The sequence below is a fragment of the Charadrius vociferus genome, unplaced genomic scaffold (assembly GCF_000708025.1).
Source record: "Charadrius vociferus isolate BGI_N301 unplaced genomic scaffold, ASM70802v2 scaffold287, whole genome shotgun sequence".
Taxonomy (NCBI): Eukaryota; Metazoa; Chordata; class Aves; order Charadriiformes; family Charadriidae; genus Charadrius; species Charadrius vociferus.
The window spans coordinates 1985933-2001948 of NW_009649568.1; the positions used below are offsets into that span (position 1 = coordinate 1985933).

At 43.9% G+C, this 16016-nt stretch overlaps 2 protein-coding genes across 2 annotated transcripts in view; both read left to right on the forward strand.

Moving 5' to 3' along the window:
* The window catches only part of POGLUT1 (protein O-glucosyltransferase 1), a 19326-nt gene extending 5174 nt beyond the window's left edge, over positions 1-14152 (forward strand). The window contains exons 2-11 of the mRNA XM_009890108.1: positions 326-416; positions 3443-3586; positions 4028-4163; positions 6716-6837; positions 8405-8464; positions 9506-9605; positions 10382-10440; positions 12561-12728; positions 13242-13298; positions 13929-14152. Of these exons, the coding sequence (XP_009888410.1) occupies positions 326-416; positions 3443-3586; positions 4028-4163; positions 6716-6837; positions 8405-8464; positions 9506-9605; positions 10382-10440; positions 12561-12728; positions 13242-13298; positions 13929-14085 (1094 nt within the window). The 3' untranslated portion in view covers positions 14086-14152. The remainder of the gene's footprint in view (positions 1-325; positions 417-3442; positions 3587-4027; positions 4164-6715; positions 6838-8404; positions 8465-9505; positions 9606-10381; positions 10441-12560; positions 12729-13241; positions 13299-13928) is intronic.
* Positions 14153-15551: 1399 nt separating this feature from the next.
* The window catches only part of TIMMDC1 (translocase of inner mitochondrial membrane domain containing 1), a 7516-nt gene continuing 7051 nt past the window's right edge, over positions 15552-16016 (forward strand). The window contains exon 1 of the mRNA XM_009890109.1: positions 15552-15638. Within this exon, the coding sequence (XP_009888411.1) occupies positions 15552-15638 (87 nt within the window). The remainder of the gene's footprint in view (positions 15639-16016) is intronic.

Here is a 16016-nt window from a genome sequence, read left to right on the forward strand (position 1 = left end):
CCTTGCCGCCGCCGCCTCCTCCTCCTCCTCCTCCTCCGCCCGGCCGGGCAGCTCCCTCAGCACCCCGCGACGGACCCCGGGCTGAAAGCCGGAGGCTTCTCCCGGCTTCCCTTTCGGCCCGGGGACCGTCGCGGGGGGCCCGACCCCACAGTTCCTTCCCCGGCCCCCGCTCAGGTGGGTGGCCCTTCTCCTTGCCCGTGGGGTGTTGTGGGACCCTGGTGGGATTGCCGGCTGGACCAGAAGTGAGTCCTGTTGAGCCCCGGCTGGGTTGCACCGGCAGTTTAACGGCTTCGTTCCTTTGCCTTCCCCCCCCGCTGCGTTTTAGATGCCAAGTGGGAAGGAATAACGGACCAAATTGAGAAAGCTGTGGAAGGCTACGAGCCGTGTGTGAAGGAGAATTGCAGCTGCCACCGAAGGTGAGAGGCTGGTTTGGTTTCCTTTTGACTGCGCACAGGCCTCTGGCCATGAGGGGGAATACTTTTGCCAGCACCGATGGATGGCAGTTAGCTGTAGAATATCTGGGCTCTAAAGTATCACATCTGCTGCCATTATAGGTCACGGTGCTTGCAAGAGGGAGGTTATTAATTATTAGGAAGTTATTATTTTCTTTTGGACACGAGGAAAATTTTTCACAGTGGGAACAAGCAGCCCTTGGAATAGTCTCCCCAGGGAAGTGGTGGATTCCCCATCATTGTACAGTTTCAAGATTCAACAGGATAGGGTGCTGGGCCTTCCTGTCTAGACCATGCTTTTGCCAAGAAAGGTTGGACCAGATGATCCTCGAGGTCCCTTCCAACCTGGTATTCTATGATTAATGGCACTGTGTGAAACAGGTTGCCCTCTGTAGTTCCAACAGAGGGTGTGTCCACCTGCAAACTGGTGACTCTCCTTGTTGTCTTCTGTGATTGAACAACTGACAGTATGCCAGTGTTTCATATATGATCACACAACAAACCCATACACTGTTGGTGATATTTGTGTGTTAATAATCCACTTCTACCTTCTCTCTCAGTGCAGTGTTGCTCACAAGTCATTCTGTATGTGCAAAATATTTTAAAATAGCTAGATTAAGAAAGGTTGTTACAGAACACAGATTCATTTGGTGTGATAGTGTGTTGTACTTTGCTCACTCCCTGGGCTTGGAGAGGGCTTCCAGTGAAGGGGGGGATAGAACTGAAAGAGTGCTCTTTCTAGAGAGTTTAGCTCACTGCTTGTGCGAATCGGAGTGGCAGTGGGTATGATTTTCACATGACCAAAATATGATCCAAGAGGAGCTCATGCAGGAAGACACAAGTCCTGTTTATTTTTTTATAACTATGGAGCATTATGCAAAATGCCAGCACTCTGCCTAATCTTCCTACAGTGATTTAGTGCAGAGAGCTAGAGACTTATATGTAGATGCAAGACCACTGTAGGCAGTACAAGTGTAGACACAGCCAAACCAAACTTCCCTTCTGGTCCCACTGGTAGAGCATGACTTCAGCATGGAGAATATTACAGGTCATCACTGTTATGTGGGTAGGGACTGTAGGACTGGGTTTTTCTGATGTCTTTAAGCAATATTTTTATTTAAAGGGGAAGAGGGAATACAGGGAAGAGTCAAAATATCCTTTTGTCCTTAGGATTTGGGTTCTGAATGCAGAAACATAGATGCCCAACTTTAAGCCTCCTATTTTAAAAACAGCAGATGTGCTCTTTCATTTTGGGGGTGAGATGGGTGCTATATCAGCTTTTAATATCAGTTGAGTCATATTAGCCAACTGTTTATATGCTGTGGAGTTTTTGATCTTCATCGCTCTTGAAATATTGATGAGGAAAAGTCTCTTCTAGTTTAGCCTTCCAGTCTTTTTCCTCAGTTCCAATTCAGATACAGCCTTAAGACATCTCCTGATCTTTAAACATACACTCCACCGTCTGCTGCCCACCTTTGGGAAGAGCACCTTCCCAAGTGGTTACAACCTCCAAACCTGTTGCAGAGTATGGTAGACAATAGTAACGTGAGGTTACAGTTACTGTGGTTCTCCAAACCCAGTTTTCACTGCAGCGGTAGTTCATTTAAGGGTTGTTAAGGAGCACTGCTATAGTGATGGGCATTACAAAAAAATCCAGGAAGATAATACAGCATGTACACTGTGTGACCCTTAAGAAACTTAAACCATTTTGACAGCTGATTTAGAGGTCTGTAAATATGCCACAGAATGCTGAAAGCTAGTACTTTTCCCCATGTAACATATTGTACTTGCATATAGTCTTCTGTGACTTGGTGGCCAAGGACTGAAGGTCCTAACTTATTCATTACTACCTTTTAATTGTCACTTAGGTTGCAATGACATGGATGTACCATAAAACTGCAGCTTTCTTCCTGTTCTCAAGGTCACTACGTTTGTGTCCCTGCCAGACTGCGTATCCTGCGGTCAGCCCATCATTTCAGTGGCAATTCTTTATGTAGTTTAATAATTTTCCACCTGATTACAAACTAGCAGAGTCCTGGAGGTTGGAGGGGACCTCTTGAGATCATGAAGTCCAACACCTCTACTCAAGCAGTGTTGCCAGAACTATGTCCAGTTGGGTTTTGAATATGTCAAAGAATAGACGTAGAGACTCCGCCGCTGCTCTGGGCAGCCAGTGCCAGTGTTTGACCACCGTCACAGCAGATCACCCCTACAGTGTTGTATTAAACCAAGGCATTGATGCAGTGTCTACCAAAAAGTGGGGAGGACATCTCTGTGGCTGTTAAATCTGACAGTGTTCGTTAACTGCTCCGAGCAGGTAGATCTGAGGACCTTTAGACTAAATTCATATAAACTGTATCCTCCCTCTGTGTTTTCTTATATATGTTAGGTTTATGTTTTCATACTGCATTCCTGGAGCTCACTGGTGATGTGCAGATTTTGCAGAACACATGCTGCGTAAACCTCTCCTCTGGGGCTGGCTTTCACTGCACACAGCATTATTTGGTGATGCTGCTCCTTGTGACTAGATTCTTGCCTTCTTTTTTTAATATCTAAATTGCATGACATTGCTTGAGGAATTTGGTCTTGGTGTGGCCCATCATTCCTGCAAGGCCAGAGCACAAGCTTTGCAACTCAAAGGTGAAGTGAGCTGAAGGCTTTTACCCGTTGCTTGCTAGGATATGTAACCTGCTTTCTGGGAGAGTAACTAGAGCTGTCCATGTTGATTTAGCCGCAGAGTCCTGTGCTGGGCTTTCTGTTTGGGCAAACAGCACATAGATAGCCAAAGAGTGAAGCTTGGACCTTTGAGTCTCTGAGTAACAGCTCTTCCAAGTGACATAAATTAAATTCTCCATTATGCCACAGGGAGCACACCTCCTGGAAGCTACACGGAGCTTGTTTTAGCTAGACGTCTGTTCTGCGTACTGCAGTAATTTAATGTGCAGTATCCTCCCTATTGTACATAATAATGGCTGATTGTTTTGTTTCAGTGTCTGGAAGCAGGACCTGGCTCCTTTTCGAGGTGGCATTTCCAAGGAGATTATATCGGATGTAGTGAGCCGGAAGCTCGGGACACACTACCAAATCATTAAGAACAAATTGTACCGTGAGCAGGACTGCTTGTTCCCTGCAAGGTAGGAGCTGTGCAGAAGATCTTGTCTCCCTAGCTGGGACACAGGAGTACTTCCAAATCTGCCAAGTTGAAAGTCACTGAGCACGATGATATTTCAGAGGTCTGAATTCCTTATCAGAGCAGGAGCCTAGAAAATTAGGTATGAGGCTTAAATGTAGCAAGAGGTAAGTGTCATTGTTGCACTTCAGTGTATAAAGGGTTGGTTGGTTGTGAGATCCCAGAGAAAGCTGCAGGTCAGGCCAGATAAAACAGGATGGGTTGTTTCATTGGTGTCTGTGCTGCACTGTGGCTTAGAGACTGCTGTAGGCAGTTCCCAGCCTGTGTCATGGTGTGGCTCAGGCTCACGGTCTCTTCTGCTCCTGCACAGAGAGAAAGGCCTGCAAAAGACTGCAGGGTTCTGCCTTTTCCTTATGGCTCTTTGCCATATGTCCTTTCTCCACAGATGCAGTGGAGTTGAGCACTTCCTTCTGGGGATCATCAACCGCCTCCCTGACATGGAAATGGTGATCAATGTGCGAGACTACCCTCAGGTCCCCAAGTGGATGAAACCTATTATCCCAGTCTTCTCCTTCAGTAAGGTGTGTACACCTTTAAAAGCTGACATTTCTGAGACATGCATGTCTTCCTTTCTCTTTGGAACGTATTTTTGAGGATGGTTCTCCACAGTTTTTATGTGTGTTAAAATTCCTTGCTCTTTTTTGCTCTTCATGTTTCCTTCCACTTCCAGTTTTCTGGTAGATAGACTTGCAGATTTATTCAATAGAACAGTTTTTCCCCTCATTGGCTTCTCTTCCAGGTCAAAAAATGTACCTCTGCCACAGTGGAATGATGCACAGCTGGATGGGATATGTGCCAGCATTGCTGTCATTTGCTACAACGCCTCTGTTAAAATTGTAACCGTAGTTTATCAGTGTTATTAAGGATTTTTGATCATCAGTCAGCTGTCATACAGTTAATCTCATTTAGAATGAATATTTTAGTCCTCTTTTTTGGTACCACAGAAATGCGTTTCTTCTCTTCTCTTCTCTAATATTGCTGTCTCCTGAGAACGCTTTTTCCCTGGATTCCTTTTTCCATCTGCAAACATGTACGCACATGCAGAGGCGCAGGCACATGTAGAGACATTCGCTCTCTGCTTCTCTGTTCCCAGACTCAAGAGCCCTCCCGTATATCTTCCTACTTCTCTCATTGCTAAACCTGACTGTAGCATAGTGTCTCATCCTTTTCAACAAAATATCGTTACACCTCAAGCTTTAGCTAATCTTGCTTTGCCTTAATGTATAGCCAATATGCCTAGTTCCTGCACCCTTTCTACCTTACTCTGATCATGATCCTGTCCTTGGCTGGAGCCCAGCAGTCAGTAATACACAAAAAGTAGCAATATACCATTTGCTCTTGCTAGTTCAGGCCCTATTCTGTCTCTGCTAACTTGTAGCATCTTACTCTGAACCCGAGTCTTCAGCTCGTGCAGTTTGAACCATAATATGGTCCATAACTATTGCCTGGTCCCCAGCCATCCTAAATCTCGCTCTAGAATTTCAGTACAGCACTGCAAGCGCTGTCATTCAATAACCATGTTTGCTGCCAGATGTAGTAGTAAAGCTGGCCATCTTGCCCCTTGACCATTGCACAACCTTAACTCTAGCCAGCAGAACCCAAATTGATGCAGAGCAGGTTGCAGGAGTTTAATCTTTGCAGCTGTACTCATCATCCTGCCCCTGCATGCCTCACAGGATCCTGCAAGAAACTGAGTTCTCCGGTCACCGTTGTCCAATATCTCAGCTGTAACCTCAGTCCTATCCTTAGGTGAAACCCAGCGATCCAGGCACAGCTCACATTTAACCAGCCAGTGTTCGGAAGGCTCCAGGCTGCTGGTCCAGGGTGCTTTCTAAGGCTGAAAGCATAAGGGATTGCAGGATTGTCCTATTCTGCATCTCAGAAGGCCGACCTGGGGGTGGTGGTGGAGCTGTCATGGTTTGTTGTCAATGCCTGTTTATAGTAAGACTGAGAAGGAGCAGATCATAGAAGCACACGCTCATTTAAGTTGGAAGGGATCTCCGGAGGTCACCCAGTCCAGCACCTCGCTCAGAGCGGGACCAACTAGATCAGGGTGCTCCAGGCTGTGTCCTGTGCAGTTCTGAGCACCTCCAAGAACAGGGTGTTCACAGCAAGCATTTGACCTCCCTCAGAATGAAAACATGTTTCCTGGTATCTAATTGGAATTTCCCTTCTTCTAATCAAAGCCTGTTGCCTCTCATTTTGCCTATGCGCTTCTGAAAAGAGTCTGCCTCCATATTCTCTGAACTCTCCTGTTAGGTAGTAGGAGACAGCATTTAGATTCCCCCAAGCCTCTTCTTTCCATGCATGAAGAAACCCATTTTTTAGCCCCTGTTTATATGTCATGTGCACCAACCTCCTAATTACCTTGGTGGCCTTGGACTCTCTCCAGTATCTCCAGCTGACAGATGGATAATTGTATAGCGAGTTTATTACTAGTGCAAGGAGGTGGCCTGTAGTCTGGTTTCATGAAAGGATTTGGTCTTACTTAAGTGCTGGTCTTCCCTCTGATTAAGTGGGGATTTAAGCATCCAAATAGGAGAGAGGAACTGAAATTCTTACATGACCTGGATATTTGTTACAGTGAATTGTTAAGTGATCTCTGGGAAGGCTGGGATGAACTGAAGTGTTGGAAACCTAAATGTCAAAGTGTCTGTAAGTGTCTCTATCTCTGAGGAGGTAATAACGCATCTTAACTTACAATCAGTAGAAAACATTTGTAGCTACACAGAGGCACAAGTTTTTAGAAAGGTGAGTGGAGCTCAGGTCTTCTGCTATTTCCGAATCGGCTATACCATGGATCTCTCTGTCGTTATTTTCTAACATGAAAGTCCTGTGTTGTCGTGCTGCAAGACATAGCCTTTTTTAAATCATTGAAATATTTCAATATTGGGTTGTCTTCATAGGAACCCCAACAATGCTGTGGTGACCGCAGAGCTCTCGTGGCTGCTTATGCAACAGTAGTGGAGAAAGCTGACAGAGCTCCCAGAAGGAACATTCATTACTGGCGGGCTCAGTCAGTAAACTGAAGTAGATACTACTCTCATTCTTCCATTATTCTTCTTTTTTAAAGACACCTGAATACAATGATATCATGTATCCAGCCTGGACATTTTGGGAAGGAGGACCAGCTGTTTGGCCAATTTACCCAACAGGTTTAGGACGCTGGGACCTCATGAGAGAAGACCTCAGAAGGTATGTTTTGGAAATGGGTATGTAGAGGGGGAGGTTTAATGGCAGATAAACTCACAGTAAAAGCCATCAAGCACTGGGCAGCACTAGGGCAACGTCGAAGTCTAAGACCATAGGTCTGTTGGCCTGTGATCTGTCCTGGTACCTCTCGTTAACTACATACAGCCTAACTGCTGTATCAGAGTTCTCCATGGAAACCTTAGATGACGTTAACTAGAAGTTATAATTAGCTTCTGTTTCCAGCACTTTAGTGAGGAATGCGGAGGACAAAGTATGCACATTCTTCATGCTGTCAGGGTCAGATAACTATCATTTTTGCTAGGATAGGGTTGGTCAATAAAGCAGCAGTTATCTTTTGCCTGCAGAAATCTCCCTTGACACATGGAAATATTTTCCTTTGTTTCCAACTACTTCTCTAAGAGCAGTGGGTTTTTTCACTGCAGGGATGATCCAGGATGTTTGTATAAGCTTCTGGAAGGGTAAAGGAAAGCCTTCTTTAGATCTGCTTTTGCTTGAGTATTTTGCAATAGAGAAACCTGGAATCGTTCCCAAGAATCAAGAGCCATTACTGGGCTGAGAGTAAGGCAGAAGACGTTTCTGACTGGGAGTATTTCTTTTGGCAGGAGCTTTGACTATTAGCAGAATAAGGGGCTGTTTCCCATGGAGAGTGACAAACAAAGTATGCAACAGTGAGTGAACATGGAAACATAACAAGAAAAAAACCCCACCTTTATGTCAATCACTTGACATCAGAATGCACGGCTGAATGTTTCCCTCTTCAAAATCTGAAGATCTATGGGACTAATCGTAGCAGAAGCCTACTGTGATATAACGTAATGAAGGTCCAAAGCATTTACTTATCCTTGCTTTCCCAGTGAACCCCACTTGTGTCACTGGGTTACAAGCAGATGCAAAGTTTGACCTGTGCAGGTCACTTTAGGGGTCAGGACCTACATGTCAAGCCAGGTGCAACAAAAAAGTACACCAAAGAGTTCCTCAGAGGGAGGCAGGTGACTGCACTGGCACAAATAAAACATCTGAACAGCTATTTTGAAGGACTCGCTTAGATTTAAAATGGAAGTTATTTTGGAAAACAATGAAACCTTGTGCTTTAAATACAAAACACCAGGAGGAAGGCTTTTTTGTTGCTCTTGTCTGTTTTTGTTCTTTTGTTTTTTTAAGGGGAAATGACAGTGATTAGAAACTCTAGTTATTTTGCACTATCCATGTTCAGTGAAGCACAGAAAAAAAGCAACAATGCAAAAAATGGATTCAAATTTTAGGTAAATTTTAATACCCTTAAATGTTTTCTGAGGGACTTGTGTGTAATTCATTGTTTTGACTGAAAGGTATTCTGAAAAGTAGCCTATATCATGTTGCTTTAAACACAATATTCACAGGAAAACCTGTTTCATTGGACCTGGCTGAGAGTTTTTTCTACTATCATGAAGAAAGTGATTTCCATCAAAAATGAAGAATAATAGAAAGAGATCATGCTGTGAAAACTCATGAGAGCACTATTCATGGTTTTATTAAATCATTTATTGCCATGTATAAAAAATATTTTCAGATCTGCAGAAAAATGGCCATGGATGAAAAAAATCTCTAAAGGATATTTCCGAGGATCCAGGTGAGCATATTTTCCTATAGTAGGAAATTCTACCAACATATGCTGTGACAGCTGTCTGTATGCAGAAATTTCTACATTCCAAGACCTAAACAAGTGTAACCCAGAAGGTATTTTTTAAAAGTAAGGAAAGCGAGACATTTTGTACAGCAATATTTCACCATTAGTGATTCTCCTTAAGAATTGCTGTTTGCTACTAGTTTATTATAGTAAGTATAATATTGGAAACAGAAGTTGTGATGGATTTGCTACGTTATTTCTTAAGAAGTAAAACTGTCACAGTAGGAACCAGCTTGTTTTCTTCTGTGAGGAGATCTGCAGGTGCAGGATACAAATTTAAAGATTTTATATTGATGTGCATGCTTCTTCTCAATGTGAATACTTTATTCAGTATGCAAGTGCTCGACACTGAATCAACAAGTATTCTTGAATTAAGTTACTTGATTGGTGGGGGATAAGAGAGTAGATCATTTTTGCCCTTTCTCCAGTGACAGTTTGAAAACAGTGTTATCCCCTACTCCTTTTTGTTCCCCAGCACTTTGTTCCTCCTCCATCCCCAACAGGGACAGATATGGTACTTTACTAGGTAGGCTCAGGAGATGATGGAGGAGTGAGTCTTAGGGATCTCATAACCTTGTGTATCAGTAGTGTTTTAAATTAGTGTCAGAGTGATCAAGTGCTGAAGATGCTTAGCATCTCTTAGCTCTCTCTTAGAAGGGAGTTAAATATTTGGCGCCCATCAAAATAAGGCCTGAAGGAAACAACATCTCTGCTGATTTGTCCTGGGAATTGCTTAAATAATACTACTAAATATTTAGTAAGTGAAATAAAGAAATAGAGCCTCAGATCATTTTGATACACATTAACATTCTCTTCTGCCAATATGCCCTTGGACAGAAATACACTGTATGATAGCCACTTAGTAATCTTTTTGGGGTGCATGTGGAGGTCAGCCTCATAAAGAGGTAGGGTTTTGAGTCCTGTAGTTTTTTAGCTGTGTTGAGTGAGGTGGATTGGCAATGACTGATAGCATTTCTTTTGCAGAACGAGCCCTGAGAGAGATCCCCTCATTCTGCTGTCCCGAGAAAACCCAGAACTTGTTGATGCTGAGTACACTAAAAACCAGGCTTGGAAATCTGAGAAGGTGTGTGGGTGTTGTCTTGTCTCCTGAGCGTGAAGGCCAGAAGGGTAGTGTTGCAAGATGGCTGTGATGATTGAGAAGCGTCTTGTTGGAGAGTTGTGGGTGATCCTCTGGAGTGGGAGAGGCTTTTAATTTCCTTGATGGCCACATATGACAGATGAAAGGAAGGATCCTTGAGAGCCTGACAGGCCAAACATTTTTCTTCCGTCTACACTTTTCATTCAAGGAAACCAGCACACATAAGAAAATTAACCTATGCCAATCCCCTCCTCTTCCATTATTATGAAAGCAGCCAACTCCTTCCCTTCTAGCCCTGAGCTGTCTGTGTCTTTTTCAAACCTTTTTCTGTCATCTCCGTTGCTTGGTCTTGTTCTTGGTAACTTTCTGATAACTGTTGCTGATAACTTTTTAGTTCCATACTTAGTTTACCGTCCAGCTCTCTCCAGACAGTTTTGGCTAATCCAGTTACACTTGGCTTCACATAGTCAGTTGTCCCAAGCTGTTTTCCACTCTGTAGCTGCCAACTAAACATTATCATTTAATGTGTTTGTGCTGGCATTTGCTTACAGGCAATGTGTAATTTACTGAACTTTTTTTCTTGTTTGAAGGGCTGGGAGTTCTTCATAATAATTCGAAAAGCCCACCAGAGAAGATTTTCTCAGAAGTGGGAATAGAGGGTTTTGAGACTTTAGCTTTATTTCTAACTGAGAAGGAAAACAAATACGAGATTGCCATATAAAACTTCCTGATTATTTTTTTTTAATTCTCTTTATTTTAAGGACACCTTAGGGAAGCCTCCTGCAAAGGAAATTCCACTGGTTGATCACTGCAAATACAAGTAAGAGTTTTGATTAGTAAAGCTGTTCAAATGCTGTGGGTTATTTCTTTCCTTGCATGGTGCAAGGTCTCATTTTATTTTAAGACCTGATTCCAGCAACCAGCTCCATGCAGACAGAAAAGCTTGAGAACAAGCATGAAGTGGTTGAAAATTTGAGAGCGTAGCATGGCCTCTTTCAGTGTCAGCTTTCCTCTGTCACATCGGGAGAAACAAAGTGCTTTGGGGAAAGTAAAGGTCTTAGATCACTAATAAACATATAGATTGAAAAATTTATTTTTTTAATCAAAAAGGCTTTATTATTTTTTCTTTGTATTCCTGTACCAAGCTGTGTGTTCAAAATTATTTTTTCAGTGCTACAGTGATACCATTACTGTCTTCAAAGACATGCAGAACTAAGGAATCATGTCCTCATATGCATACTGGGGCAAGTGTTGCCATTGGATGTATATAGTAAAAGAGAGAGGCTGAAATATGGTTGAGCAGATATAGTATTGATTCATACTTTGTATGTAGTTTGGGAGACTGTGGTTTTGATTTACAAAGGATTTCATTTTTTAACTACTTTAGGGAGGGTTTTTTTGTGTAATATTCTTCTGGGTTTCTGTGTAAAAAATACAAACCCGGTAGTGTGAATGCACTTGCATGTCTGATGTTATGCATTTTGTTTTGCTTTAAAATTGCCTAGTTATGATTCCACCAGCTAGAATCTACTGATACGAGAACTCAGTCGTTTGGCTGGATCTGTGTTTTTGTGCAAATGTAATTGACTTGTCTCATTTTGTATTTCACTAAACTGTTGCCCAGATTTCTCCCTTCTGTTCCACATAGACTTCCCAACTCCTCCTGCCTCCTAAGCCCCTCGTATTGTATGGGCTGAGACATTCTCACACGCTTTTGTCGTAGCCCAGGGTTTGGTAGCGTCGACATGAACTTCTTGCCGCTTCCTTCAGTGTAGGTGCTACGGCAGGCTGTCTGACAGCAGCCATCAGTGGCGTGGCTGATGTCACGGATGGTGGGAGCTGTGTCTGGAATTGGACAGAGACGTTTCCTCACTTCCTGACTACTGTTCTTGTTACATCTCTACATTTACTTGTTCAGTTCCTAATATGATGAGCTCCTCATCCCTGACTTGAACTCCTAGGTAATAACAAAGAATGCAAAATAATTTCAGATTTATTCCTTGTCACTTACTGCTGAACTAAGTTTAGATATAATTCCCATCTCAGCCCAAATATATATAATATATAATCTCCATCTCACCCAAAATAGATTCATTAAAGGAAGAACTCCCTTCCCCCAGCCCAAAATGTTTGACTTTAAAGATTAGTTATATGTACTGAGGGGTTTTACCCACAGGAAAAACAGCTTTCCATATAATTGGAGAAACGTGGGTTTAAAAAGCAAGTAAGCAAACAAACATCCCTCTGAGATACAGTTTGCTAAGAGAAATCCTCCCCCAGTCAAGTCAGCTTTCCTAACTTGGCAGAAAATAGTGAAAACAAAATTGTGGATTCTTTGTTATCTGCAAAGTCCATCTGTTGTGTGCTAGCCTGTTTAACCTCCTAGGGTTGCATTCCCAAGTTAATATGAAACAATTAGATTCAGATTAAAGCAGAATCCCAGAGAAAAAAAAAAAAAAAACAACCAAAACCCCAACTGAGATAGACGTGGCAAAGCAGAACAATGAACAAAAAAGCTCACTGCAAGACAACAGAGAATTGGGAAAAAGCTCCTCGTGGTAACAGAGTCTGAAGTGAAGAGTCACAGGATCTGCATCCACGTTGTGACCTTCCGTGCCTTGTTGGCAGTTGTCCATGAGGCCTCTCTTGGTTTGTCACGGGCAGGTAAAGCAGCACGCTGTAATTTTCAACCTCAGTTTTGACAGGCAGCAGAAGCTCACCTAGCACGTCCTTAACTTAGCTCGCCTTTACTGTGAGGAGCTTCAAATAAATGTCTTTCCCGTGTTTCAGCAGCAGGTGCTTGGCTCGATGTGAGGGAGACCTCCCCAGCTGCTACCCGTGAGGGAGGGTTGGCTGCTACTCTGAGCCCCGTTTCTTAGTGTATTTCCTCACACAATGCCAGGTGTAATCAGGTCCCTCTCTTTGCTTCTTGTTTTAAAGGTATCTGTTTAATTTCCGGGGAGTGGCTGCCAGTTTCCGGTTGAAACACCTTTTCTTATGTGGTTCGCTCGTCTTTCATGTTGGAGAAGAGTGGCTGGAGTTCTTCTATCCCCAGCTGAAGCCTTGGGTCCACTACATCCCAGTCCAATCAGACCTCTCCAATGTCAGGTATGAGACCTCAAGTGTGCTCAGCGGAGCATTGCATGCCGCGGAAAAAACACTACTGTGTTTGGGAGGGCAGTTTGGTTTGTATTGTGCTAAGAAGTGCCTCCACTCCTAGGCAGCAGACAAATGCTGGTGGAGGTCATGTTCTTTCCTCTTTATTACTGGCCCCAAAGAATCCTTATTACTTAGAGAATCCAGTTTCACTGGGGTGTGGAGGTCTGTCACCCTCACTGAAAGCAGCAGGCACTAGGCACTTAAATTTGGAGCACAGATGAGGGGAAGTGAATGCATTGCTGGGCAAAAAATGTGTTAGCTCCCAGATTTCAGCATGCCATCCATAACCAATACGGAACAACTGAGAATGACACGTTTATTCTGTGCTCTGAAATGAGGAGCACTTGTCTCTCGCTCAGTTGTAGATCCTTAATCTCATCTTCCAAAATAGTTTAGGTAAGGGACAATGTTCTCCGTTAAATTAGTTGTTTCATAGCGGGTTGTTTTTTTTCTTCATTTTAGGGAGCTGTTGCAATTTGTTAAGGAAAATGATGCCATAGCACAAGAAATTGCAGAGAGGTAAGTTGTGTGTCCTTTCTGGCTGTCAGGCGCTCTTCTTCCAAAGCTTTTTCTTATGCAGCTTTTGATGGGGTTACCTATCAAAGATAACCTAGTATTAATAGGGTGTGATATAACTGATCTTCTGCAATAACAGTAGGAGGGTTGGGGAACTTGTACCAAGCTGGGGGAACCAGAGAACAAGATTATATGCTCAGGTCTTTGGTTCAGGTGTGACCCGTGTCAGGAACCCCACTGAAAGCTATCAGAAGTTGGGAGCTTTCATCTTGGTGTGAGGCGAGTTGACCCCTGGGAACTGTGTCTGCGTTACAAGCATTACGTATCCAGGCTGGCAGCGCCTGGCTTCTGAAGCAGCATGCGTCTGTGCTGCTCAGGCTGTATCTGATATGTGAAATCTGATATTTATTATCCCAGATAACAAATACCATCTTGAGGATAACAAAAGCACTGCAACTGTCAGAGCTGTGAGCGTGAATGAAAATTGTGAAATTAAAATAGATGGTATGGAGCGGTGCATGTTGTTTCTCATTTGAAACACAGAAGAGTGAAAGTTGATATACGTATAAAACAAAACCAAAGACTCTTGTAGGAACTGGGAATTGGTTCTGACTGTGCCTTGTGTGTCTCTAGGGGACGCCAATTCATCACCGAGCACTTGCAGATGGAGGATGTCTCTTGCTACTGGGAGCATCTGCTGTCTGAATATTCCCAAGCCTTGACTTACAAAGTGAAAAAGAGGAAGAGCTACAGCGAGATCACTTCTGAACGGCTGAAAACAGAACTGTAGAGACTTACCTGTTTTTCTTTTCAGCTCAAACTGATCTCTGTGGAAATCTGAAGATCAGTGTATCTTCTTTCTTTTTCTCTCAGACTTCTTATCCTTTACACTAGAACTACGGAGACCGGTGATAGGCTAACTTTGAAATTGTTCCCATACAGTGGGACTGTCGCCATGAGAACATTCAGTAGAATGTTGGATTATGGCTATTTAATGGGGTGGTTATGCTCGTGTCTGGAGGAGAGTTGTTAGCATTTGGGTCTTAGTTACCACCTGTCTCAGAGTGATCCTAAATCCCATTCAGTCAATGAGAAGACTTACTGTTAATGTTACTGGACTTTCTGCCAAGTCCTCTGTACTCATGGGCAAGGTACATAGACTGTCAGCTACACTCAGCTGGGAGATACACGCCCCTTTTTTTGGCAAACAGTCAGTGTTTTCTCACCTGTGTGACAGCACTTGGGATATTAGGTGTTCCCTGACAGAAGCAGGTACTGGGATTTGGGGTAACCTTTTTAGATAGCTTAGAGCTTAGTTTTCTGATGTTTATGTCGGGTTTTTAACGAGGTTGATGGTAAGGCTTTGATGGGCCACTGAAAAGGCAAATGATCCTTGCACAGTTAAACTACCTACCTCATCAGGGAGCAGCCAGTGATGATTATGTTGCCACAGTGAGTAGCAGACAGCCAAGCAGTTGGCAACCGAGATAAAGATGGTTCATCCTCCGACAGATGAGCTGGGTGCCCGCACAGCCACGCAGAACTGAGCCCCTGTTAACAAGCTGTCCCCGCTCAGCTGGTCAGACATCCTTAATAACCCAGAGAAAGTATACACAGAGGTACAGTCAGTTCTTTTTTCCAGATGTTCACGGATTCACTGTTCTGATCCCCTTCTGTAATCGCTCTAGGGTTGGTTTTTGTTTTTTTGTTCGGGTTGGGGGTTTTTTTGAGGCTGGTAACATGTCTGCTCACTTCAGTATTAGTTTTTCTTCCCCACTGCCATTACACTCCTTTTCTCATTTGTTTCAGTCTGGTTGAGGGAATGTCTTCAGCCACACAGCGGCAACTATTCCTCATGTTACTCGTTTTGAGTTCGGTCACAGGTTGCTTGCCTCTCACTGTATTTATCCCCACTACAGCCTGCTTGGCCCACAGGGAGTGTAATTTCCAAAACACTCTATGGCCCCTGAGTTGAGAGAGTCCTGGTTGGAAGCAGCGTCTTCCTGGGCAGGAGCTCGGAACAGCGTGGGCAGCACCACGGGACCCAAGGGGACCACTGCCTGCCAGGGGAGCACCCCTGATGGTAAAGTGTCCTCAAGGCATAGGAAGCAGCACACTAATGGCAGAGAACAGTGGCAACAGCTCCTGGTCTCCTCTGTGGTCAAGTTTGGACCAGAGAAGAAAATGCTGCCAGGAGCAATAACACTAAGTCCACCTCCACAGGTGTGTGCGTGGGTGCCAGGCACAGCCGCAGGGATGCGGCTGCCAGAGTTCTCCCAGCCTGCGAAGGAAGGGAAGCCGGGGGTTAAAATAGCCCGGTTCCTGGGGAAACGAATTGCACAAGTGCAAGGGCTTTTCTGATTTTTGTATTTTTAGTCAATGGGGAGACAGCACTCTGAGAAACTGAAACAGCTGTGTATAGTATTTTTAAACCATTTTTAATGAAGTGCTTTTGGAATAAAACAAACAAAACCGCCATTCTGTTGGATGCCTCGTTGCTTAGAACTGTAGTATAAGATCTGGATGGCCCTCAGCTCTTTGGCCAAAGATGGCGAAGCCCATCTTTTCTGGGTTTGATCTGTCACAGAGATATTTAGGGTGTCTCTGCTTCCAGTTTTGGGTGGGGGTGCCTGGTGACTTTCTCCGGTCAATGGCCGTCCCAGACCCTGACCCGCTGCTCTCACCGGAGCGGCCCAGTTACATACATACACACGCAGCCCC